We start from the raw sequence: 26,975 nt of genomic DNA, 5'->3' as shown, positions 1-26,975 counted from the left end.
TGGTGGAGAAGAGTTTGTGTAACTCAGTTATTTTGCCAGAACACAGACCGACCACGGCCAGGCCAGAACAACCCACTTTGTGGATAGAGACGGTCTGATACAGATTGTGTTAAAAAAGGAAATGTGCACCGGATGGGGGGAGTGTTGCCATGGAAACTACTGTAAGGATCCATCTCTAAATCATTGTGAATGACTGGCCAGTTAACTATTTGCTTAAAAGTTAACAATCCATATAGATAAGACATTAGTCAAAATAAAAAGGGACTTGGATTCAATATCAGGCCTTTATCTAGATATATGGGTCCATCTTCCCATATTTGGTCATATAAGGTTGGATATGAGATGTATATTGCGTAAAACAGTGTGAAGGGTCTAAGCAATACATTCCAAAGAGCACAGACATGTCTACATAGTCTACAATGAGATATTTATTGAAGTTACATTATAGGGGTTCAGATGGAAAAAGTCAAAAAAAGACAGTGACTGTTCTGATGCTGTTTGCGCAAGGCAACATTCGGCATTGGAAAGTTTTGAGGGTGCATTGTCCTGAATAACCTTTCTACCTATTCTTTGGTTATGCAGTAAATCTATGTCTGTCCTCATCTGGTATACGACTTAAACATACTTCTACTGCACACCACTTCAGATAAAACAGTATATAGACAAACCAAGCTGGATTGGATATCTCAACTCAACCATAACACAAGGCACAGGGACGATAGTTCTAACGCTCACAAAATGACACATTCGTCGGTTCAGCTAGTCTTATTTGCATTCTCCTTTTTTGGCGTCTGCTTCTTGGCGGAGGGCTCTGGCTGTTTTGGGGTCTCTGGCTGGACTGGGGCAGCCATCTCTGCCTGTGCTGGTGCCTCCACCTGTGCTGGTACCTCTACTTGTGCTGGAGCCTGTGCGGGAGCCTGTGCTGGTACCTCTACTTGTGCTGGAGCTTGTGCTGGTGCCTCTGCCTGTGCTGGAGCCTCTACCTGTGTTGGAGCCTGTGCTGGTGCCTCTACTTGTGCTGGAGCCTGTGCTGGTGCCTCTGCCTGTGCTGGAGCCTGCGCTGGTGTATCTGCATATGTTGGTTCTGGTTCCTCTGCATGTGCTGGTGCCTCTACCACTACCTGTACTGGGGCCTTTGTTGGTTCAGGGATCTTCTGGGCCTCAGCAGGTTCTGTAGACTCTGGCTCTTCCTCACTGTCAGAGTCATCGTCATCATCGTCTCCTGTAGACGGGGCCAGTAGGGAGGCTGCAAACTCCGCCAGCCTGTTCTGCTCAGCCCTCAGACGGGCCATCTCCTCTGTCATCTCTGGCTCCTCAACTATGTCCATGAGGCTGTGGACTGGTTCAGTGGCCACCTCCTGTGTCTCGTCCTTGGGTGTCCCCTCGGTGGAGTCAGGCGTTTGGCGAATGCCTTTGATCTTGGAGTACAGGATCTTCCTCTCATCCTGGAGTGCTCGGCAGAGCCTCTCCAGCTTGTCAATCTTCACGACGAACATCTCATACTCATTCTCCTTTACAGTCCTCTGTGGAAAAGAGAGTCTAACTTGTTGTCGTGCATTTGAATAAAGTCTAACACTATTGCATGTGTTATAGATGAGTATTTACCTCTTCAATCATCTCTGAGAGAGCCTTGTTAGTGCTCTCAAATCTGGTCTTCCAAACATTCGACTCTTTATCAAGTTTTTTCATCTTCTTTGTCATCTATGAAGCAAAATGTTTGTTGGGTTAAAACGTATGTGAAAATGTAACCATCATTCTGAATATGATTAATATAGAAAACAGTCTCTCCAACATAAAGCTGCTTTCTCATTTCAGAATTATGTCGACCTTATATTACCTCCATGCACTTGGCCCTAAAAATAAACAGTATATTTAAAGGAAGGATGATTTTATTTTAAGGATGCCACATACCTTCTCCATTTCATTTTTGAAGCTGGCGTACACATCGTTGCTCTTAGACAACGTAGTCTGGAACTCTTCAAACTTCTGGGAGTACAGAGCAAGCTGCAGAAAAACAGAGGGACAGTCAGGAGAGAACTCCAGAAATTGATTTCACATGTAGCATTCATATGCATCTATTCACCTCATGAACAATCAGATCTATGCTTTGAACCATATTTGACCCAGAAACAAATTTGTTATACTTTAGACGGAGATGAGGTGTGGTGAGAGGAAGAGCCAACCGGTTTCACCAAACATTTAGTCATTCACGACTGACTCAAATATGTATATTTTCCCTGACAAACAAGGCCACACATTGTTGGTATGCCTTGCCTGGTTTCTTCATTGCTTCAGGGCCTAATTACAGAGCATTGCATTCCAAGTCCTAGGGCCCTCGGTGTGAATGCTCTACACTCAGGCGGCCTCCCTGGGCTTCCCTTTAGCAGTCCTCTGCTCAGTGTTGGCAGAGCTATGTTAATGAGCGGCTCTATACATTTTTCAGTGGCAGCCGGTCCAGCTAGAGTTAACAGGCTAATCTCCGGAGGCCCTCAGGGGAAACCACATCGCACACACCGCCAGTCTCCCGTATTCAAACCTGTCTATCTGCTAGACACCCCGTTGAGATCAACTGTCTTTATTTGAAAACAACTGATTTGACATGCGCTATTAAAGAGGAAAGGCATTTGCTTGGTTATGTGTTGTATTTCAGAAAAGCTCACTTGATACAGATCAGTTTCTGCCTCACGTCTTTCTAACAGATTTTTCTTGCTGGCTGCACTGCTTTGGCCGTTTCCTTGTGTGATCTAAATCTACGCCTGGTATCGTAGAGACAAATAAGGTTGACATTCCTAGTTAATTGGATTGGAAATATGACATGGCCTGGTACAAATACATGATGAATCATATTGTCATGCCCTGATCTGTTTCACCTGTTCCTGTGATTGTCTCCACCCCCTCCAGGTGTCGCTTATTTCCCCCAGTATATTTATCCCCATTTTTCCTGTCTCTCTGTGCCAGTTCGTCTTGTATGTTAATCAAGTCAAACAGTGTGTTTTTCCCGTACTCCTTTTGCTATTCTCTTTTTATAGTCTTCCTGGTTTTGACCCCTGCCTGACTCTGGACTACTTTCCAGCCTGCCTGATCATCCTGCCTGCCCTGACCTTGATTCTGCCTGCCCTTCGGTACCTTTTGGACTCTGAACTGGTTTTGACCCTTTTGTCTGTCCACGACCATTCTCTTGCCTTCCCCTATTGGATTAATAAATACTGCCTCCCGTGTCTGCATCATCTGCCTCCTGTGTCTGCATCTGGGTCTCGCCTTGTGTTATGATTATATAGGTACTGAAATGCAGTATTAACATAATTTGTTTTATTGTTACTTTGTCATTTGGGAGTCAGGGTAATGTTTCTACTGAGAAAACACAAGGCTTTAAATAATGGCAAGGTTTCTCTGCAATTAATTATAACCATATCAACTGTCAGCTATAATTTCTGAATCCAGCAGGGAAGCATTTATCTTTGTGCGTCAGACCAACTCATTTCATTGTATAATTTGCTTGCACCATACAATAATTGTGCCATGTCCAATAAACATAGCAATTGCAATTGTATCATAATTTTAGAATTGAATGATCAATGATACTGGAGTATGTGGTACTGTGTGGCATTGCATCACATTTTTTAATATTCCCATGATGCTGTGTCATCCTGTTGGTTCAGGAAGAGGGAGTTTCTCTTGCCTGCTGCTATCATGGGAATAATGGCTGCTCTGTACAGTACAGCTGACAAATTTTCCTTTCATATCAAGTACCAAGTATATCAAGCCATATAGCCTAGTTATGAGAGGAGAATCTAATTTTTGATGGTCACTTTTGCCATGGTGAGGATATTGAAAAACATTACTATAGATCCAAATTAACTTAATTCAGTATATACTGAAATATTAGTTGTCTTTAACACACATGGAGCAATCCAGAGGACCTTAATGGTAGGATTGGACTTGCCTTTCATAGACTTAGCCCTGAAATAAATGTAGTGAATAAGGGTGTTTGGCACCACATTGGATATATTCACCTGAGCCTGCATGACAGTCTCTTGCTCTCTCAGAAGTTTAGCTTGTAGTTTCCACTCAGCTGCATGTACCAGTAACTGGTTAAAAACAAAACACACGTAAAGCACAAATTTACCTTTTTCTTCAACTGCAACTCTTGCTCCTTCAATGTGTAGCATTTCTTTGTTTTGTCAATTGCCTCCCTAAGTAGCTAACAACAGAGACAGTGGATGGTTACAATACTCATTTCTGTGAGCATCAAATGCACAATAAACATGATTGGTTTTAAACTTAATACCGTTTATTAGACAAAAGTTACTCAACTATATTTACATTGCTTTACAGTACTTTGTGGGTAAGGTCAGTAAAAGTTGTGCTCCTGTGTGGCTCAGTTGGTAGCACATTGCACTTGAAACGCCAGCATTGTGGGATTGATTCCCATGGGGGACCCGTCTGAAAATGTATGCACTTGCTTTGGATAACAGCGTCTGCTAAATGACAAAAAATGTAAGTACAGTGACTCACGTATTCCTTTTCTCTCTTGTGCTTCTCCTCGGCCTCCTGCAGCTGTGCATTAGCTTGCTCCAGTTTGGTATCAGACAGCTTCTGCTGCAGATCATGGTGCTTGAAGATCTTCTCCAAGCTCTGAGTGATAGACAAGGTGAGATGACATACTAGATTAGACACTTAGTTTTAAGAAGGGCTTCTAAGACATTCTGTACAGGTTATGAATCCATCCATTAGGATACATTTCTCTAAAACCACCACTGCCATCCTGTCTGTCTATGAGAAATTGTCATTAACATGTGCCTTGAAAAGTAATTAAGGCCATTGTTGTTTGCGCACAGTATTTCATTGGAAAGTTCAGACAAGTTTTATGATGCCTGAGAAAACAGACAAAATAGTGGGTGGAGAACTCATAAAACCTGGGACTTTAATTACAGTTTCACAATTAACAGGAGGACAAATGCAAAAGCTTTATTATATATATTTTTTAAGTATTGTCTTTTGTAGGATTTACATTTACATTTGTCATTGTAGCAGACACTCGTATCCAGAGCGACTTACAGTAGTGAGTGCATATATTTTCATACTTTTTCATACAACCCTCTCATAAAGGGATTATTATTATCAGGGCACAAATTCTGATAAGAAAACTGACCCCAGATTAGTTCAATTGGTATAAACATTTGTTTCTATAGATATTATGTATTTTTACGCATGAGACTAATCTATACTGCACAAAAATATAACAATTTCAAAAATGTGACTAAGTTACAGTTCATATAAGGAAATCAGTCAATTGAAATGAATAAATTAGGCCCTAATCTATGGACTTCACATGAGTATGCAGGGGTGCAGCCATGGGGGACCACTTGGCATTCAGGCCCACCCATTTGGGAGCCAGGCCCAGCCAATCAAAATTAGTTTTTCCCCACAAAAGGGTTTTATTACAGACAAAAATACTCCTCAGCTCCCCTCCACAACCCTCTCAGACAATCCCACAGGTGAAGAAGCCGGATGTGGAAATCCTGGGCTGGTATAGTTACATGTGGTCTGCAGTTGTGAGGCCGGATGGACGTACTTCCAAATTTTCTAAAACAACATTGGAGGCAGGTTAGGGTAGAGATTTGTTATATTTTTCCCCCAAATTCATGGTTTCCAATTGGTAGTTACAGTCTTGTCTTATCGCTGCAACTCCTGTACAGACTCAGGAGAGGCGAAGGTCGAGAGCCATGCGTCCTCAAAAACACGACCCAACCTAGCCACACTGCTTCTTGACACAATGCACATCCAACCCGGAAGCCAGCCGCACCAATGTGTCAGAGGAAACACCGTACACCTGGCGACCTGGTCAGTGTGCACTGTGCCCAGCCCAACACAGGAGTCGCTAGTGCGCATTGAGACAAGGATATCCCTGCCGGCCAAACCCTCCCTAACCCAGACGAAGCTGGGCCAATTGTGCATCGCCCCATGGGCCTCTCGGTCGCGGCCAGCTGGAACAGAGCCTGGGCTCAAACCCAGAGTCTCTGGTGGCACAGCTAGCACTGTGATGCAGTGCCTTAGACCACTGCCCCACCCGGGAGGCAGGGTAGAGAAATTAACATTAAATTCTCTGGCAACAGCGCTGGTGGACATTCTTGCAGTCAGCATGCCAATTGCACATTCCCTCAAAACTTGAAACCAGCGCTGTGGCATTGTGTTGTGACAAAACTGCACATTTTAAAGTGGCATTTTATTGTCCCTAGCACAAGGTGCACCTGTGTAATGATCATTCTGTTTTAATCAGCTTGATTAGGTGGATGGATTATTTTGTCAAAGGATAAATGCTCATTAACAGAGACATAAATAAGAAATAACCTTTTTGTGTGTATGGAGCAATTATGGGATACATTTTTTCAGCTCATGAAACATGGGACCAACATTTTGCATGTTGCGTTTATATTTTTGTTCAGTGTATTTTCTTTACTATGGCAAATAGCCATATGTGTAAACAGTGTGGAATAATCCACAATTTCTCTGCCAAAAGGAGAACATTTAATGTCCATCTGGAAATGAATCCATCTCAGCATTTAGCCAACTATCAAATGTCAACTTGTGTCCATTTTATGCAACTGCTGATGTCAGAATGGATTGTTCATCATTGCAATGTGTGGTTCTAATCACTTATTTTAATAGGACACATTAGATGTTATTTGGATGTCAAATAATCACATTTCTTTCTGGCACGCTGCCTCTTAAGTGTTTATGCTGACTACAACCAGCAGATGGCACTTGAGACAAATGACTAGAAACTCCACCAGTAAAAAAACAAAAAATAAATAAATAGGACATTTAAATCATGATGGTTTTTATACACCATTCCCAGCTGTGTATGTGAGCAGCAAAAGCAGCAGCAGCAGCTTGTCCTGTATTGTATTTATTATGGATCCCCATTAGCTGCTGTCAAGGCAGCAGCTACTCTTCCTAAGGTCCAAATTAAGGCAGTTATACAGTACCAATCAAAAGTTTGGACACACCTACTCATTCAAGGGTTTTTCTTTTTTTTGTACTATTTTCTACATTGTAGAATAATATTGAAGACATCATGAAATAACACAAATTAATCATGTTATAACCAAAAAAGTGTTAATCAAATCAAAATATATTTTAGATTAGTCAAAGTAGCCACCCTTTGCCTTGATGACAGCTTTTCACACTCTTGGCATTCTCTCAACCAGCTTCATGAGGAATGCTTTTGAAGGAGTTCCCACATATCCTGAGCACTTGTTGGCTGCTTTTCCGTCACTCTGCGGTCCAACTCAACCCAAACCATCTAATTTGGGTTGAGGTCGGGTGATTGAGGAGGCCAGGTCATCAGATGCAGCACTGCATCACTCTCTTTCTTGGTTAAATAGCCTTTACACAGCCTGGAGGTGTGTTTTGGGTCATTGTCCTGTTGAAATACAAATAGTCCCACTAAGCGCATCCCAGATGGGATGGTGTATCGCTGCAGAATGCTGTGGTAGCCATGCTGATTAAGTGTGCCTTGAATTCTAAATAAATCTGACACACCTTGATCTGTTTCACCTGTCTTTGTGGTTGTCTCCAACCCCTCCAGGTGTCGCCCATCTGCTCCATTATCCCCTGTGTATTCATACCTGTGCTCTCTGTTTGTCTGTTGCCAGTTCATCTTGTCACGTCAAGCCTACCAGCGTTTTTCCCGTACTCCAGTTTTCTCGTTTTCCCAGTTTTGACCATTCTGCCTGTCCTGACCCCGAGCCTGCCTGCTGTTCTGTACCTTGTGACACTGCCCTGGATTACTGACCTCTGCTTGCCATTGACCTGTCGTTTGCCTGCCCCCTGTTTTTTGTAAAAAACTTCTGTTGCTCCGAACTGTCTGCATCTGGGTCTTATCCTGAGGTCTGATAAAATCACCGACAGTGTGACCAGTAAAGCACCCCCACACCTTCACACCTCCTCCTTCTTGCTTCACGGTGGGAACCACACATGCGGAGATCATCTGTTCACCTACTCTGCGTCTCACAAAGACATGGTGGTTGGAACCAAAAATCTCAAATTTGGACTCTTCAGACAAAAAGACAGATTTCCACTGGTCTAATGTCCATTGCTTGTGTTTCTTGGCCCAATCAAGTCTCTTCTTATTATTGGTGTCCTTTAGTAGTGTTTTCTTTGCAGCAATTCGACCACGAAGGCCTGATTCACACAGTCTCCTCTGAACAGTTGATATTGATGTGTCTATTACTTGAACTCTGTGAAGCATTTATTTGGGCTGCCATTTCTGAGGCTGGTAAATCGAATGAACCTATCATCAGCAGCAGAGGTAATTCTGCATCTTCCTTTCCCGTGAAGGTCCTCATGAGAGTCAGTTTCATCACTGCGCCTCATGGTTTTTGCGACTGCACTTGAAGAAACTTTCAAAGTTCTTGATATTTTCCGGATTGACTTCATGTCTTAAAGTAATGATGGACTATTTGCCATAATATGGACTTGGTCTTTTACCAAATAGGGCTATCTTCTGTATACCACCCCTACTTACCATTTCTCCAAAAAGTTTGATCTTTGTCCCCATGTGCAGTTGCAAACTGTAGTCTGGCTTTTTTAATCACGGTTTTTGAGCAGTGGCTTCTTCCTTGATGAGCAGCCTTTCAGGTTATGTCGATATAGGACTCATTTTTACTGTGGATAGAGATACTTTTGTACCTGTTTCCTCCAGCATCTTCACAAGGTCCTTTGCTGTTGTTCTGGGATTGATTTTCACTTTTCGCACCAAAGTACATTCATCTCTAGGAGACAGATCGTGTCTCCTTTCTGAGCGGTATGACGGCTGCGTGGTCCCATGGTGCTAATACCTGCGTACTATTGTTTGTACAGATGAACGTGATACCTTCAGGAGTTTGGAAATTGCTCCCAAGGATGAACCAGACTTGTGAAGGTCTACAGTTTTTTTTTAGGTCTTGGCTGATTTCTTTTGATTTTCCCATGATGTCAAGCAAAGAGGCACTGAGTTTGAAGGTAGGCCTTGAAAAACATCCACAGGTACACCTCCAATTCACTCAAATTATGTCAATTAGCCTATCAGAAGCTTCTAAAGCCATGACATAATTTTCTGCTATTTAAAGGCACAGTCAACTTACTGTATGTAAACTTCTGTCCCACTGGAATTGTGATACAGTGAATTATAAGTGAAATAATCTGTCTGTAAACAATTGTTGATCAAATTACTTGTGTCATGCCCAAAGTAGATGTCCCAGCTGTCTTTCCAAAACTCTAGTTTGTTAACAAGAAGTTTGTGGAGGAGTTGAAAAACAAGTTTTAATGACTCCAACCTAAGTGTATGTCAACTTCCGACTTCAACTGTACATGCACATACCCACATATATATATATAAACATTCATACATATACACATATATACACATACATATGTACATATATACACATTTTTTGGAATAAACCTTCCTTTTTTATTCCCCGTAAACTCAACCACCGCTCCTCCAATCGGAGTAAACTAATCAACAATAACACTTAGGCTTCTACTTTCAGCATATACATTCTATACGCATTTTATAGACACAATCTATTTGACAATAGTTCTATTTTGTTTGTTTCTAGTCCTGGCCTTCCTCTATTTCTGAGGTCCACCCAGTGCGATTTCTATTTGCCATATTTTTCAATTGTGCTGTGATGCTTCACATATTACTGAACCTTTCTATTCTCATAGTTTCTGAAGATTGTAAATTAAAGATAAACATTTTCTTAAAAGAATTATTATATTATTGATCGATTGACTATGACTTTTCAAATCACCAAGTACTGCTATCTGCAGCGTTAGCGCTAGGTAAGTATTGCAATTCTTCAGCCATTCCTGGACCTGTGACCAAAAAGGAGCTACACATCGACAGTAACAAAATAAAATAACAAAATAATTTGAGTTTAACCACAATATTTGTTGAATTATTTGTTCTGCCTTTTCAGGTGGATTAAACTGAAATTGCAACCAACTTTCTATGGCTTGTTTAAAAAATAACCATATTTTGGAGATGTTTTCAAATAACCGAAAGTGAGCGGTTGTAATCTGAATAAAGGGATAATGGCCATTCTTGAAACATGTGGTGTGTAACGAGTGCGCTGAGAGTCGGGATTCAAGTTCAAGGAGTGAAACGATTTAATTAATAAATGAACAAAACAAGAAACACAAACAGCGCACCGACATGAAACAGGAACAGAAACAACAACAACAATAACGACTGGGAATGAAACCAAAGGGAGTGACATATACATTGGGGTGAACAAGTATTTGACGGTCAATCACCCTCGGTCTGGGGCTCCATGCAAGATCTCACCTCATGGGGCATCCATGATCATGAAGAAGGTGAGGGATCAGCCAAGAACTACACCTGGTAAATGATCTGAAGAGAGCTGGGACCACAGTCTCAAAGAAAACCATTAGTAACACACTACGCCGTCATGGATTAAAATCCTGCAGCGGACGCAAGGTCCCCCTGCTCAAGCCAACGCATGTCCAGGCCCGTCTGAAGTTTGCCAGTGACCATCTGGATGATCCAGAGGAGGAATGGGAGAAGGTCATGTGGTCTGATAAGACAAAAATATAGCTTTTTGGTCTAAACTCCACTTGCCGTATTTAGAGGAAGAAGAAGGATGAGTACAACCCCAAGAACATCATCCCAACCGTGAAACATGGAGGTGGAAACATCATTTTTTGGGGATGATTTTCTGCAAAGGGGACAGGTCGACTGCACCATATTGAAGGGAGGATGGATGGGGTCATGTATCGCGAGATCTTGGCCAACAACCTCCTTCCCTCAGTAAGAGCATTGAAGATGGGTCGTGGCTGGGTCTTCCAGCATGACAACAACCCGAAACACACTGCCAGGGCAACTAAGGAGTGGCTCCGTAAGAAGCATCTCAAGGTCCTGGAGTGGCCTAGCCAGTCTCCAGACCTGAACCCAATAGAAAATCTTTGGAGGGAGCTGAAAGTCCGTATTGCCCAGCGACAGCCCCGAAACCTGAAGGATCTGGAGAAGGTCTGCATGGAGGAGTGGGACAAAATTCCTGCTGGAGTGTGTGCAAACCTGGTCAAGAACTACAGGAAACGTATGATCTCTGTAATTGCAAACAAAGGTTTCTGTACCAAATATTAAGTTCTGCTTTTCTTTTTTTTTAAATGTTTTTTTTATTTTTACCCCTTTTTTCTCCCCAATTTTGTGGTATCCAATTGTTTAGTAAGCTACTATCTTGCCTCATCGCTACAACTCCCGCACGGGCTTGGGAGAGAAGAAGGTTGAAAGTCATGCGTCCTCCGATACACAACCCAACCAAGCCACACTGCTTCTTAACACAGCGCGCATCCAACCCGGAAAATTAAACATGCCATTGGAACATGGTGACCTTTGCTGATAATGGACATATGTAGATATTTAATAAAAAATCAGCCTTTTCCAGCTACAATAGTCATTTACAATGTTTATCTATACTGTATTTTCTGAACTATTTGATGTTATTTTAATTGGCAAAAAAATGTTCTTTTCTTTCAAAAACAACGACATTTCTAAGTGACCCCAGCTTTTGAATGGTAGTGTACATTTTCAAGAAGTGTGGAGCACCATTATTTGGACCGTATAGGTTAATAAGTCATATCTGTTTATGGTCCAATAAACATATTTAAAATCATCCATCTTGCTTGAGGATCTGTTTGGACAATTTTCACATTTGGATCAAAATAACAGTTAATTAATATCATCACCCCTTTTGAATTTTTTTGCCCAATGGGAGAAGCATATTTGCCCCCCCCCCCAGTCCCTTTTCCACAAAACTCCATCTAAAATTGTTTAATTAGTTTCCTGTAAACAATAGATATTATCTTCCTTCTCTTTTAGCCAGGTAAATATTGATCGTCTTTTCATATTATCTGCTGAGCCTTTACAATTATAACTAGCTACACTTATTTAATGAGACAAGTTTAAATTCTATTCATCATAATATATGTTTATAAACGTACCATTAAGAAGTAACATGATGATTGCGTGTCTATGCAGCTGTACCATGATATTTGCATTGCTACTAAGTAAAGGGTCACTACTTTGAAGAATCTCAAATATAAAATATATTTTGATTTGTTTGGTTACTACATGATTCCATATGGGTTATTTCATAGTTTTGATGTCTTCACTATTATTCTACAAAGTAGAAAATAGTAAAAATAAAGAAAAACCCTTGAATGAGTAGGTGTGTCCAAACTTTTGAATGTTACTATACATTTGAAAAACATTACAATACAATACATTCATAACAGATTTCACAACATATTAAGTGCGTGCCCTCATATTAAGTGTGTTTTTGTGTGATTATACTGTACATGCTATAGTGTCACTCAATGAGTGAGATTCAACCTTAAAAAGGGTATGAATTTGTCATGTATACAACACAAATAAGGAGCCCTTGCTGGCTATAACTCTAAGTATTGATGTGAGTAGGAAGCAATAATAGCTTTAAGCATAGCAGCGGGTAGTAAGGGTGCTGAGGGGGCTGCATACTGTATATAAAAAAACAACAACATTTGTGCACTAGGATGTTATTACTCCTGTATGAGCAGTCAGCAGAGCAGAGAAAATCTGCCCCCCCCCCAGTCGACAGCACCCCCACCTCTAAACATCTTCCCGCGGCCAGACATGCCTCTAAGTGTCTCTGAGTGTCTTTATCTGACTGAACTCTTTTGTCACAGCTATCTCACTCAACCTTACATACAAGTGTTCATTTCCTGTAGATGAATCATCATCAATAACGTCTTTGGTTATCAAATGACTCTCTGACTGGAGCCTGCATGCATGGGGTTAGTAGGCCGGGGATGAGGGTGTACAGATATACAGACATGTAACAGTGAGTTTAAGTGTCCCTGTCGTGTACCTCCTCTCTCTGCTCATACTGGCTGATGATGTGTTTGAGTTTGTCTGCCAGGTTGGTGTTCTCCGAACACAGCTTGTTGTTGCGGTTACTGTGCTGCTCGATCTGAGCCTGGATGTCTGTCAGCGTGCTCTGGAAGTGAGTGGTGATTTCTCTGCGCTTCTCCTCATCCTCACGACAACGCGCAAGGGTCTCCTCCTGAGGGAGAGGGAGGGAGAGAGAGAGACATTCAGACTTTAGTCAACCTCCAACACAACCGTCTCATAAAGTTGCTTGGGTCAGGTTTGTGAAATGCCAGTTTCCAGACTCAGCTTACTGAGAAGCAAGCCAAGCATTGCCAGAGTTTCTATATTAAGACATTGCTGTTTATTTTACAAATGACACAGGCGTAAGCTCCCACATGGGAAATGTAACTCAATTCAACCTGCAGCTAAGTGCTCAAAGACAGAGCTCCTACCACTGAAGTAGCAAAGCACATTAACGCCACTCCTCCTCAGACTCTGCTACCAGATGACAAGACATGATGTTCCACTTTCTACAGCTGTCACATTCCCATTCAAATCGGCACATTTTGATTCACTTTGCATGTACTAACAATGTTCATTTTTGCATAATGATTGCTGCATATCAATTGATTATACCCAATAGTCAAATGAGAACCCTAACTCTGCTTCCACTCTGATTTCCTTTAGACATTGAAATGTGAAGATGTTAGAAGGAAAGATATGGATGTGTCAAGGCTTTAGAGCTTTAGCCCATCAGGGGAGGGCCGCGCCCATCCTCTGCTTGTGCCTCTGAGCCCTTTTCTCTTGCCTTTGATTTATAGTCGAAGGGCAGATGCCACAAAAGACCAATGAGACCATCCCTCTTGTCAGAGAGCCACGACACCGGTGCCCTGTGTCTGAGGGGTCTCCTCCCAAGGCCTGAGTGTGAATCACACACACACTAACACACACACGGCGCAGTGTGGCAGTGAGAGACAACAGAGGTCCTCCAAGTGTAGAGAGACGGGGTGTCCAATTACCTCCCCAGGGGAGAACAGGAGATGAAATATGTCCCAGAGGTTGTGAAAGTGGTACACAATAGACAGGATACTGATCCAGTGAAAAAGGTCCATTTGCTTACAGATCATTGAGCATTATGCCATTAATGACCAATAGGGTGATTTATAAATGATTCATAAACAAATCAAATGCCCATTTAATCATACTGTGTACATAACTGTTGGCTGTGAATCAAAGAATACGTGAACACTGGGTTCAGTGATGCTGAATTAAGGGATAAACTTAATCAAAACCGGAGATTTAGCTGAAGAGGTTTCACATTAAGAGGACTAACAGCAGTGGCAACACAATATACATCTTTGATTATGCTAAACCAGTGACCTTTGCTTAAGCATGTGGCCAAATTAGGTAGTGCTATTGGTCATGGACTTTCTTTGAAACCTTACAGACAAACTGCTTATAATGGGATGACTAAACATTTGTCAATCTATTATTTATAGATGTAACAGGACACTCAAGCATGTAAGGGCTAATTGAGCTATGACCCTCTCACATTGAGAGCACTCTGACTCAGGGAAGAGAGTCAAGGCCTTTTGGAAGTGGCCCCTTTAGCCATCTAACTTTTAGAATGAAAATACCAGTAGTTTAAGAAACAAAATCAAATGTACAGTGGACAGTAAGTATAGTTGACAAGCATTGACAGTAACATTTTCTCTCTCCTGCATTTGATGTCCTATTTCACTCATCAAGTCTATTTGAGTTTCAATACTCACAGCTACCAACAGTGAGACATCAATAGATCAGTTGATTAAACATACAGTAAGAGGCTGGTAGATTGTTGCTCTGCTCCCCTGCTGTGTATTGGAGTCAACTAAAGGCATCCGTATAGTTCCCATCCGAAACAGTTCGGAACAGTTTGTACATACAGTACCAGTCAAAAGTGTGGACACACCTACTCATTCAATGGTTTTTCTTTATTTTTTTTACTATTTTCTACATTGTAGATTAATAGTGAAGACATCAAAACTATGAAATAACATATATGAAATCATGTTGTTACCAAAAAGTGTTCAACAAATCAAAATATATTTGAGATTCTTCAAAGTAGCCACCCTTTGCCTTGATGACCTACACTGGCCCTTCTTTGGACACTGTGTTAACAATCCTCCAGACGAGCTTCAATGCCATACAACTCTCCTTCCGTGGCCTCCAACTGCTCTTAAATGCAAGTAAAACTAAATGCATGCTCTTCAACTGATCGTTGCACGCACCTGCCCGTCTATTATCACTACTCTGGACGGTTCTGACTTAGAATATGTGGACAACTACAAATACCCAGGTATCTGGTTAGACTGTAAACTCTCCTTCCAGACTCACATTAAACTCTCCAATCCAAAATTAGAATCGCCTTCCTATTTCGCAACAAAGCATCCTTCACTCATGCTGCCAAACATACCCTCGTAAAACTGACTATCTTACCGATCCTTGACTTCGGCAATGTCATTTACAAAATAGCCTCCAACACTCTACTCAGCAAATTGGATGTAGTCTTTCACAGTGCCATCCGTTTTGTCACCAAAGCCCCATATACTACCCACCACTGCGACCTGTATGCTCTCATTGTCTGGCCCTCGCTTCATATTCGTCGCCAAACCAACTGGCTCCAGGTCATCTATAAGTCTTTTATAGGTAAAGCCCCGCCTTATTTCAGCTCACGGGTCACCATAGCAGCACCCACCCGTAGCACACGCTCCAGCAGGTATAGTTCCCTGGTCATCCCCAAAACCAACTGGCCACCTTTCCTTCCAGTTGTCTGCTGCCAATGACTGGAACGAATTGCAAAAAACACTGAAGCTGGAGACTCATATCTCCCTCACTAACTTTAAGCATCAGCTGTCAGAGCAGCTTACAGATCATTGCACCTGTACATAGCCCATCTGTACTTAGCCCACCCAACTACCGCATCCCCATATTGTTATTTATTTGTTTTGCTCCTTTGCACCCCAGTATCTCTACTTGCACATTCATCTTCTGCACATTTATCACTCCAGTGTTTAATAGATAAATTGTAATTATTTCGCCACTACGGCCTATTTATTGCCTTACCTCCCTAATCTTACTTAATTTGCACACACTGTATATAGACTTTTCTATTGTGTTATTGACTGTATGTTTGTTTATTCCATGTGTAACTCTGTGTTGTTTGTGTCGCACTGCTTTGCTTAATCTTGGCCAGGTCGCAGTTGTAAATGAGAACTTGTTCTCAACTGGCCTACCTGGTTAAATAAAGGTGAAATATATATATTTTTTTAAATGACAGCTTTGCACACTCTTGGCATTCTCTCAAACAGCTTCATGAGGTCATCACCTGGAATACATTTCAATTAACAGGTGTGCCTTGTTAAAAGTTAATTTAATGCTTTTGAGCCAATCAGTTGTGTTGTGACAACGTAGGGGTGGTATACAGAAGATAGCCATATTTGGAAAAAGACCAAGTCCATATTATGGCAAGAACATAATGTCAGAGAAACGACAGTCCATCATTACTTTAAGACATGAAAGTCAGTCAATCCGGAAAATGTCAAGAAATTTTAGCGTTTCTTCAAGTGCAGTCACAAAAACCATCAAGCGCTATGATGAGACTGGCTCTCATGAGGACCGACACAGGAACAGAAGATCCAGAGTTACCTCTGCTGCAGAGGATAAGTTCATTAGAGTTAACTGGGCCTCAGATTTCAGCCAAAATAAATGCTTCACATAGTTCAAGTAACAGACACATCTCAACATCAACTGCTCAGAGGAGACTACTTGAATCAGGCCTTTGTGGTCGAATTGCAGCAAAGAAAGCACTACACCACTAAGAAGAAGAGACTTGCTTGGGCCAAGAAACACAAGCAATGGACATTAGACCGGTGGAAATCTGTCCTTTTGTCTGAAGAGTCCAAATTTGAGTTTCTTGGATCCAACTGCTGTGTCTTTGTGAGACGCAGAGTATGTGAATGGATGATCTCTGCATGTGTGGTTCCCACCGTGAAGCATGAAGGAGGAGGTGTGCTGGTGTGGGGGTGCTTTGCTGGTCACACTGTCTGTGATTTATTTAGATTTCAAGGCACATTTAACCAGCATGGCTACCACAGCATTCTGCAGCAATACGCCATCCCATCTAGTTTGTGCTTAGTGGGACTATCATTTGTCTTTCAACAGGACAATGACCCAACACACCTCCAGGCTGTGTAAGGGCTATTTGACCTGTAAGGAGAGTGATGGAGTGCTGCATCAGATGAACTGGCCTCCACAATCACCCGACCTCAACTCAATTGAGAAAGTTTGGGATGAGTTGGACCGCAGAGTGAAGGATAAACAGTCAATAAGTGCTCAGCATATATGTGAACTCCTTCAAGACTGTTGGAAAAGCATTCCATGTGAAGCTGGTTGAGAATATCAAGAGTGTGCAAATCAGTCATCAAGGCAAAGGGTTGCTTTATTTATTTATTTTATTTTACCCTTATTTTACTAGGTAAGTTGACTGAGAACACGTTCTCATTTACAGCAACGACCTGGGGAATGGTTACAGGGGAAAGTAGGGGGGATGAAAGAGCTAATTGTAAGCTGGGGATGATTCGGTGGCGATGATGGTATGAAGGCCAGATTGGGAATTTAGCCATGACACTGGGGTTAAGTAGAATTTTCTACTTTGAAGAATCTCAAATATAAAATATATTTTGATTTGTTTAAGACTTTATTGCTTACTACATGATTCTACATATGTTATTTCATAGTGTTGATGTCTTCACTATTATTGTACAATGTAGAAAATAGTAAGAATAAAGAAATACACTTGAATGAGTTAGTCTGTCCAAACCTTTGACTGGTACTGTATATTAAGACAACATTTTGTAGCATTTTTGTTCATTTTGGTCTTTGGTAAGGGTTTTCGGCTGTTTATATACACAAACAATGTTCTCAAGGCAAGCTGAAGTTTGGAGCCAAAGTCTACGCCACTTCATCTGTCATTGGTCAACAGTAGGGATTCGTCAACTCATTTTCATGCAAATTTTGTTCACCTGAGAAATACTGCACCAAACATCTTAGTTAGATATGTAAAATTGCGCGACTAAGATCTCCTCTGTGAAAACGTCAAAATGAATGACAGATTTCTTGAGTTATTTTAGAGCCGAGCAGTGAGCATCAACCCACCTTCAGGGTCTTGAACCCATAATGTCGAGTAGATTAGTGTAGTGATGGAGCCGAACAGTTATCACCCACCTTGAGGGTCTTGTTGTGCCTCTGGAGTTCCTTGCAGAGGCCCTCCAGTTTGCTGTGGGCCAGGATGGCTCTGCTGTGCTCGTACTGGAGCTGGTCCCTCTCCTTCCCCATGTGGCCCTGCTTCTTCTGCAGGAACCTCAGCTGCTTCTGCTCACCTCGCCGCTCCTCCAGCTGTGTACCATGCAGACAGATGTGCCATATACACTGCACTGCCTTTCAGCCTCTGCCCTCTGTTCAGACTTGGCCTGTCTAAGCTGCTTTTGACTAAAATAATAAAAACATGTCCTAAGAGGATTTGGTATGGCTGGGTGGGTGGATGGGTATATATTTGTTTCATCTCGACATCTCTTTAGGTTTGTCTCTTTCTTTTTCCTAGTGATACTATGCACTGTATATGTAGGAACTGTCCAATTACTACACATGAAGCAGACTGGTAGGCGATGTCTTTGGTAATATTATTCATAATGCCTAGTGTTCGTGATGTTGCCTTGTTGAGGAATTACAGAGCCATGTTGCAGCTAGCTGTCTTATTATGGAATACGGCCTTTGCGTTCATATTCGCCTTTGCAGCCAGAGGCACAGAATATTTAGGTCATCACGGTACGAGACTGAACCACTTTCAAGATCTCACTAGGCACTCCCTGTTGATTCATGTGTGTTTTTATTTGTTTCCTTTTAACTTTCCCTGGTCTGTTTTATTGCTGCTGGTTCCTGCTGTGCTGAAGGACTCTACTCTCTGGTGTGCTGATAGAGGGGAGAAGAGAACACTCACAAGTTCGGCATACTTCTTGAGTAGAGCATCCAGTTTCTCTTCTGGCGTGCACAGCTTGTTCAAACTTTGCATTAGAAGCGTGCCCTCCTTTCCTGTGTGGATAGAGAGAAATCATGTAGTGTTTGTTTCCATTTGGACAGGCACTAGAAAAAGACAGATGAAAAAAGGCCAACAGGGATCATTCTATAAATGGTTTCAAAATAAATACTTTTCTGAAGCAATTTCCCCTGCATGAAAGCTCTTGCATCTTGACACCTATGGCTTTGGACAAGCAAATAAAATCAAATGGCTGAAAATGCGTAACCAATATTTGTATTACCCTCTGTTGCTGGCCTGGTTTCATGTTGAGGCAAAGAAACTATCTCCAACATCTGCTATTGGTTAGAAAATACACTGTGTGTTGCTCTGAAGCAGGCCTTTCCCCATAACTTGTGTAACCTGTCCTCAAAACACAGTCTGAACATGGGGCACAACCTGGATGGATGTTGAGATACAATAATATGACACATAACATGTCTGCTTGTTCCTTTGTGGATAAGCAGTCATGATTTTAAATGATCTTGCCCACTTATACAGTAAGTCTTAGATTCAAAAGAAGATGAAGGAATGTATCCTCTGACTATATAATAATAATTTGGTGGATGCTTATATTTTTATATTATATATATATATTTTTGCATATCCCAACTCCCCCTGAGAGTAGGGTCATGGCCATGATCTTCCATTATTAACAGCGACTCCTGGGCAATTAAGGTTAAGTGCCTTGCTTAAGTGCACATTGACAAATTTTTCACCTTGTCAGCTCACGGATTCAAACGAGCAAACTTTCAGTTACTGGCCCAACACTAACTGCTAGGCTACCTGCCACCCCATTTATAGTGAACAAATATATAAACACATGTAAAGTGTGTTGGTCCCATGTTTCATGACAGAAATAAAATATCTCAGAAATGTTCCATACAAAAGCTTATTTCTTTCAAATTTTGTGCACACATTTGTTTACATCCCTGTTAGTGAGCATTTCCCCTTTGCCAAGATAATCCATCCACTGGACAGGTGTGGCATATCAAGAAGCTGATTAAACTGCATGATCATAACACAGGTGCACCTTGTGCCGGGGACAGTAGAGGGCCACTCTAAAATTGTCAGTTTTGTCACACAACACAATGTCACAGATGTCTCAAGATTTGAGGGAGTGTGCAATAGGCATGCTGACTGCAGGAATGTCCACCAATTTAAATGCACAAAGATGCCGCAACGAGATCCTGAGGCCCATTGTGAGGCCCATTTGTTTAAGGTATCTGTAATCAACAGATGCATATCTGTATTTCCAGTAATGTGAAATCCATAGATTAGGGCCTAATGAATTTATTTTCATTGATTGATGTCCTTAAATGAACTGTAACAGTAAAATATTTGAAATTGTCGCATGTTGCGTTCATATTTTTGTTCAGTATATATTTGAAGTCAATGAAAACTATTCTTAAGAGCGATATACATCATTATGTGTCCAATCATTTCTTTTAACACATGTTCTGTCAATTGAATGCTTGTTGAGTGGTAACTAGAATACCTCCTCTGGTCTATCTCATTAGCATACTGCCCCGTCTTTGCCCTCACAGATACTGTTGTCAGACAACAACAGATTATAACATAGCTGTGTTGAAATATAAAACCATTCTGCTGCTGAATGTAAGGTTGTGGGACTTGACTATGTTTTCTATATATATCAAAGTGTTGATGTTGTCTTTAAAAACAAAACTGCACAATCCAAGTAATGCATGAGGAAAACAAAACATGGACCTCCTTAAATCCACCTACCTAGGCCTTTCACCAACTTCTTTGCATCCTTGCCCGTGCTGGCGTTCTTGGCGGCTGTGACTTCATCAGCTTCCTCTCCGCTTGCCTCCTCTTCCACCTTATCCGTTTCCAGGATGATGCACTGTTTCTCTATCAGGCTGGCTGCGGAGCCATAGGTGTTGATAATTTCGTCCAGCCGACAACCAAACTCCTCCATGGGGTCCATGTGCTGGCCCTCCTGGGGTAGAGGGACCGGGGTCTCTGCTGTGACTGGGGACGGTGGTGGAGTCACACTGGTCCGGGCTGGGATGACCTCTGCAACAGACTGGACGTTGATCTCCATTCTCACAGATGTGGCTGAGAGGGGACAGAGATATAGGATGTTAGATGTCCTACATAAACAAAAGTCTGTGGACACCACTTCAAATTAGTGGATATTTCAGCCACACTCGTGGCTGACAGGTGTATAAAATCGAGCACACAGCTATGAAATCTCCATAGACAAACATTGGCAATAGAATGGCCTTACTGAAGAGCTCAGTGACTTTAAACGTGGCACTCTCATAGGATGCCACCTTTCCAACAAGTCAGTTCACCAAATTGCTGCACTGGTAGAGCTGCCCCCGTCAACTGTAAGTGCTATTATTGAAGTGGAAACATCTAGGAGCAACAACGGCTCACACAAGCTCACAAATGGGACCACCGAGTGAACTTAACATGTAAAAATCATCTGCAACACTCACTACCGAGTTCCAAACTGCCCCTAGAAGCAACATCAGCACAAGAACCATTGGTCGGGAGCTTCATGAAATGGGTTTCCATGGCCGAGCAGCTTAAGATAACCATGCACAATGCCAAGTGTCAGCTGGAGTGGTGTAAAGTTTGCCGCCATTGGACTCTGGAGAAGTGGAAACACGTTCTCTGGAGTGATGAGTCACACTTCACGATCTGGCAGTCTGACAGACAAATCTGGGTTTGGCGGATGCCTGGAGAACACTGCCTGCCCAAATTCATAATGCCAACTGTAAAGTTTGGCGGAGGAGGAATAATGGGCTGGGGCTGTTTTTCACGGTTTGGGCTAAGCCCCATAGTTCCAGTAAAGGGAAATCTTAACATTACAGCAATGACTTTCTAGAAGATTCTGTGCTTCTAACTTTGTGACAACAGTTTGGGAAAGGCCCTTTCCTGTTTCAGCATGACAATGCCCTCGTGCACAAAGTGAGGTCCATACAGAATGGTTTGTCAAGGTCGGTGTGGAAGAACTTGACTGGCCTGCACAGAGCTCTGACCTCAACCCCATCGAACACCTTTGGGATGAATTGGAACGCAGACTGTGAGCCAGGCCTAATAGCCCAACATCAGTGGCCGGCCTCCCTAATGCTCTTGTGGCTGAATGGAAACCGAAAGTCCCCGCAGCAATGTTCCAACGTCTAGCGGAAAGTTCGATGAGCAGGTGTCCACATAATTTTGGTAAGATAGTGTACTTCTACCCATGTGGCAGATACGGAGACACATTAGAAAACTAACAAACAAACTGACAACTATACTAATAATACTAACTATACTAAAAAGGAACCTGTGTATTAGTGATGCACAGGATGACTCATATCCGCAGGGCGGACAGTTTTAGGGTCATTCAGGTTTGAATAAAGAGAAGCAATGCCTTTAAAAAAATCCATAAATGGATAATTATTGTGCAATTTATATAGGCTTCATTGAGGCTTTTCTTTCACTATTTTAGGCTATCTGGTATTAGTGCATAAGCCTAAACTTCAGGGCTGTAAACGCATCAAATAGCCTACACAGCCAATCCAAATAATGCTTTTGGGAACGGGCAGAAAAACTTAATGTTAATTGCAGGCAAAGCGGACATTGTCCAAGTTTAATTCAATAAGACAAAAGCTGAGAAAGGAGAGTTGAAAATAATGAGAAGGGAGGGCCAGAAAAGTAATGGTTGTAAAACATTTGGTGAAGTGGTAAAAGAGGATGACAGCCTTGCCAGCTATGTTATGTGTCATGATTGTGAGGCGCTAAACAAATCTGACAGTCACAAGACGGAACTTCAAATAGGCCTATAGCATGTAAAGGGAACAGTAGCATACTGTTTAGATTGGTTAAATGAAAACTGAAATCTGGCATTGACTAACCAGAATAACCTACTGTTTTTCTGGCAAACTCCAAAGTCCTCTGATAGTACTAGCCCCGTGCCAATCGACATCCCTGTGTTTTAAGAGAAATAGCTGAGTTTGACAGGTAGCCTATTGCTCACGGTTTGAGCATGAAAACAATAACTGATTTGATGATAAGGACAGATGCTTGGAGACGAGAAGCAAGTACAGGGAGTGAACATTTAATTAATAAACAGACATAAAATAGGACAGAAGAGCGTCTGGACATGAAAAACATAACAACATTAATGCTGACACGGGGATGAAACAGAGGAACAGACACATATAAGGAAGACAATCAAAATGTGAAGGAGTACAGGGGATTCCAATGAAGCGCTAATGCACGTAATTAAGGTGACAGGTGTGCGTAATGATGGGCAGTCTGGCCCCTTTGAGCACCAGGGAGGGGGAGCGGGGGCAGGCGTGATACCTGGGCGAGGCGTAGAAGCCCAATGAGCCGACTGAGGCATGGGAGGCTGATGATCCGGCTGAGGCATGACGTGGGATGGGAACCTGCCGAGGCAACCGAGGCAAGGAAACCTCTCGAGCCAGCTAAGGTGTGGAAGCCCGACGAGCCAACTGAGGCCCCCCGGCAGCGGCACCCGAACCCGACATTACCAAAATAAGCAAAAACAAAAACTCCCTGATGCCTCAAATTGTGGTGTCAGCATTCTGTGAGGACAGGCGCTTGGAGACGAGAAGCAAGTATAGGGAGTGAACATTTAATTAATAAACATATATGAAGCAGGACAGGAGAGCTTCTGGACATAAAAACCATTAATGCTGAAACGGGTATGAAACAGAGGAACAGACAGATATAGGGAAGGCAATCAAAACGTGAAGGAGTACAGGTGAGTCCAATGAAGCGCTGATGCACGTTAAGAAGGTGACATGTGCGTAAAATGATGGGCAGCCTGGCGCCCTCGAGTGCCAGGAAGGGGGAGTGGGAGCAGGCATGACATCGATCATTTTAATGAAGTGCATAGCCTACAGTTGATGTCAGAAGTTGACATACACTTAGGTTGGAGTCATTAAAACCACTCCACAAATTTCTTGTTAACAAACTATAGTTTTGGCAAGTCGGTTAGGACATCTACTTTCTGCATGACACAATTAATTTTTCCAACAATTATTTACAGACAGATTATTTCACTTATAATTCACTGTATCACAATTCCAGTGGGTCAGAAGTTTACATACACTAAGTTGAATGTACGTTTAAACAGCTTGGAAAAATTTTAAAAAGTGATGTCATGGCTTTAGAAGCTTCTGATAGGCTAATTGACATAATTTGAGTCAATTGGAGGTGTACCTGTGGATGTATTTTAAGGCCTACCTTCAAACTCAGTGCCTCTTTGCTTGACATCATGGGAAAATCAAAATAAATCAGCCAAGACCTCAGAAAAAAAATGTAGACCTCCACAAGTCTGGTTCATCCTTGGGAGCAAATTCCAAACACCTGAAGGTACAACGTTCATCTGTACAAACAATAGTACGCAAGTATAAACACCATGGGACCACGCAGCCATCATACAGTGCAGGAAGGAGAGATGAACTCTTACTGACAGTTATGGCTGCTTCGCCTGATGTATTGTTGTCTGTGCCCAATAATGTTTCTACCATGTTTTGTGCTGATGCCATTTGTTGCTACCATGTTGTTGTCATGTTGTGTTGCTACCATGCTGTGTTGTCATGTGTTGCTGCCGTGCTATGTTGTTGTCTTAGGTCTCTCTTTATGTAGCTTTATGTAGTGTTGTTATGTGTGTTTTGTCCTATATAAAAACAAATATATATCTCTGCCCCCTGTCCCCACAGGAGTCTTTTGCCTTTTGGTAGGACATCATTGGGGCGGCAGGGTAGCCTAGTGGTTAGAGCGTTGGAAGGTTGCAAGTTCAAATCCCCGAGCTGACAACGGGTGTTTTATGTGGAGGATGAGGGCCGCAGTAGGTATCTCATATAGGGGGGAGTGAGGCCCTAGAGGGTTTTAGAATAGGCATCAACCAGTGGGTCTTGCGACGGGTATGTGGGTCTTGCGACTGGTATGTTGTTTCCTATAAGGAGCATTGGTGGCAAATCTGATGGTCGAATGGTAACGAACATCTAGCCGCTCGAGAGCACCTTTTCCTGCCAATCTATCAATTACGTCTCAGTAATCTGGTATGGGTTGGATGGTCATCTAAATCAGGGTTAGTTTGGCAGCTGGGGTAAAAGAGGAGCGATTACCATAGAGGAAACCAAGTCAAGATTTAAACCTGCAGTTTTGATGTGTGCTGAGAGAAGGACAATGTACCGTCTAGCCATACTCCCAAGTATTTGTATAAGCTCTAAACCCTCAGCGGTAGTAATCACACCGGTGGGGAGAGGGGCATTCTTCTTACCAAACCACATAAGCTTTGTTTTGGAGGTGTTCAGAACAAGGTTAAGGGCAGAGAAAGCTTTCGGACACTAAGAAAGCTGTGTTGTAGAGCGTTTAACACAACATCCGGGGAGGGGCCAGCTGAGTATAAGACTATCATCTGCATATAAATGGATGAGAGGGCTTTGTACTGCCTGAGCTATGTTGTTGATGTAAATTGAGAAAAGCGTGGGGCCTAGGATTGAGCCTTGGGGTACTCCATTGGTGACAGGCAGTGACTGAGACAGCAGATGTTCTGACTTTATACACTGCACTCTTTGAGAGAGGTAGTTAGCAAACCAGGCCAAAGACCCCTCAGAGACACCAATACTCCTTAGCCGGCCCAGAAGAATGGAATAAAAATAGCAGCACAATATTGCTTAGAATCAACAGCAATGGTGACCTGTGTACCACTTGCCTAAATCTAAAAAAAAATCTCCAAACTGCAATATCTCTTTGTTAATCTAAAAGATGAACATTTTCTGAAACAAAACAAAAAAATGTACATTTGTAATATTTAATCTGATGTTTAAGCTTCTCTTAGACTGAATACTAGGTATAGTATTAATTCTCGGTAAAGTAACTTTCAGTCTGATGCATGTGGAACAAATCACTGTGGGTGGTGAAAAATAGCACAAAACCCAATAGCCTGTCAGGAGTCAGGAAACAATACCAATGTGAGGATTTAAATCTGCCCTGTCACAAATAGACCTCAGGCCCAGCAGCCTCCCTTCCCACTTCTCTATTTGATTTAATACAGAATTAATTTAAAGCATCCAGAGGTTGTTTATCCCTCAGCTCTATTGGTACATGACTGCTCCCTGCTTATCAGGATAAAATTAGCCCTAGTCCCCCCCCCTGCAGCCCCTTTCCCTCTCCCACCCTCCCTGCTTCCAGCGGCACCAGGCACATGGCACCTGTTCTGAGGCCTCACTCTATTTTAGGAGTCTCTAAATATGGTCAAGCTATTTGTTATTCCAGCCACGTAACTGTTGATGTCGATGACGGCACTTTTAATGTAGAAGTGTGAAAAACACAGTTGACATTATGTTCTAAATGTCAACATTCATTCTTTGTTAGCTGATAATACATCTGATGAGATGACATATATATTTTTAAAGACAATGTGTTTCAGTTGATGATTTCGAATAGATCATAACCTCCTCTGATAATGTTGAATAAACAATACAAATCAAAAAACACTGAATAATTCAATGTGACTTCAGACCAAACTAACACAGGAGAATACTTCACCACCAACTCAATTCACCATAATGATACAGAATAGTTAGCTTACACTACATAAGTTACACATGTCACACTAGCACAACACATTTGTCACTATGATCTGAAGTTAACGCCAAAGACAACTCATCAACTTTGTCACCACACATCATGAAGCAGTGTTTTACTAATCATCAGAACTAAACAGAGCAGATAGACATAGCTCAAAGAAAAGTCCACCAAAAACTCAAACTTTACATAGAATTTCTGTACCTGAACAGTGTGTAAAAGTGTTTGGGAAATCCACTTACCAGGTCCAGGGGATAGAAAGAGAAAAGTGAAGAGGGTCCAACAGGACTCTGGTGACTGAGGCAACAGCTGTGACAGGCAAGCACCTCAAAATAACTTCCTGCAACTCAACTCTGCTCACAT

At 42.1% G+C, this 26,975-nt stretch overlaps 1 protein-coding gene across 2 annotated transcripts; it reads right to left on the bottom strand.

The window, feature by feature from the left end:
• Positions 1 to 418: 418 nt before the first annotated feature.
• Positions 419 to 26,975, bottom strand: LOC135505967 (beta-taxilin-like). 2 transcript variants are annotated; one of them, XM_064925272.1, is made up of 10 exons: positions 26,855 to 26,975; positions 20,778 to 21,113; positions 18,957 to 19,048; positions 18,185 to 18,355; positions 12,918 to 13,112; positions 4,516 to 4,635; positions 4,127 to 4,201; positions 1,912 to 2,004; positions 1,606 to 1,701; positions 419 to 1,523 (listed from the first exon to the last, which is right to left on the bottom strand). In XM_064925272.1, exons 2-10 carry the CDS (start codon positions 21,097 to 21,099, stop codon positions 756 to 758), a joined length of 1,932 nt encoding a protein of 643 aa, XP_064781344.1. In that variant the 5' UTR covers positions 21,100 to 21,113; positions 26,855 to 26,975; the 3' UTR covers positions 419 to 755. The 2 variants fall into 2 exon arrangements, with proteins under 2 accessions (XP_064781344.1, XP_064781345.1); XM_064925273.1 differs by lacking the exon at positions 4,127 to 4,201 and adding an exon at positions 4,014 to 4,088.

This window comes from Oncorhynchus masou, chromosome 19 (assembly GCF_036934945.1).
Source record: "Oncorhynchus masou masou isolate Uvic2021 chromosome 19, UVic_Omas_1.1, whole genome shotgun sequence".
NCBI classification, from domain to species: Eukaryota; Metazoa; Chordata; class Actinopteri; order Salmoniformes; family Salmonidae; genus Oncorhynchus; species Oncorhynchus masou.
The sequence above is the reverse complement of the archived record's forward strand: the minus strand, read 5'-3'. Positions and strand labels throughout refer to the sequence as shown.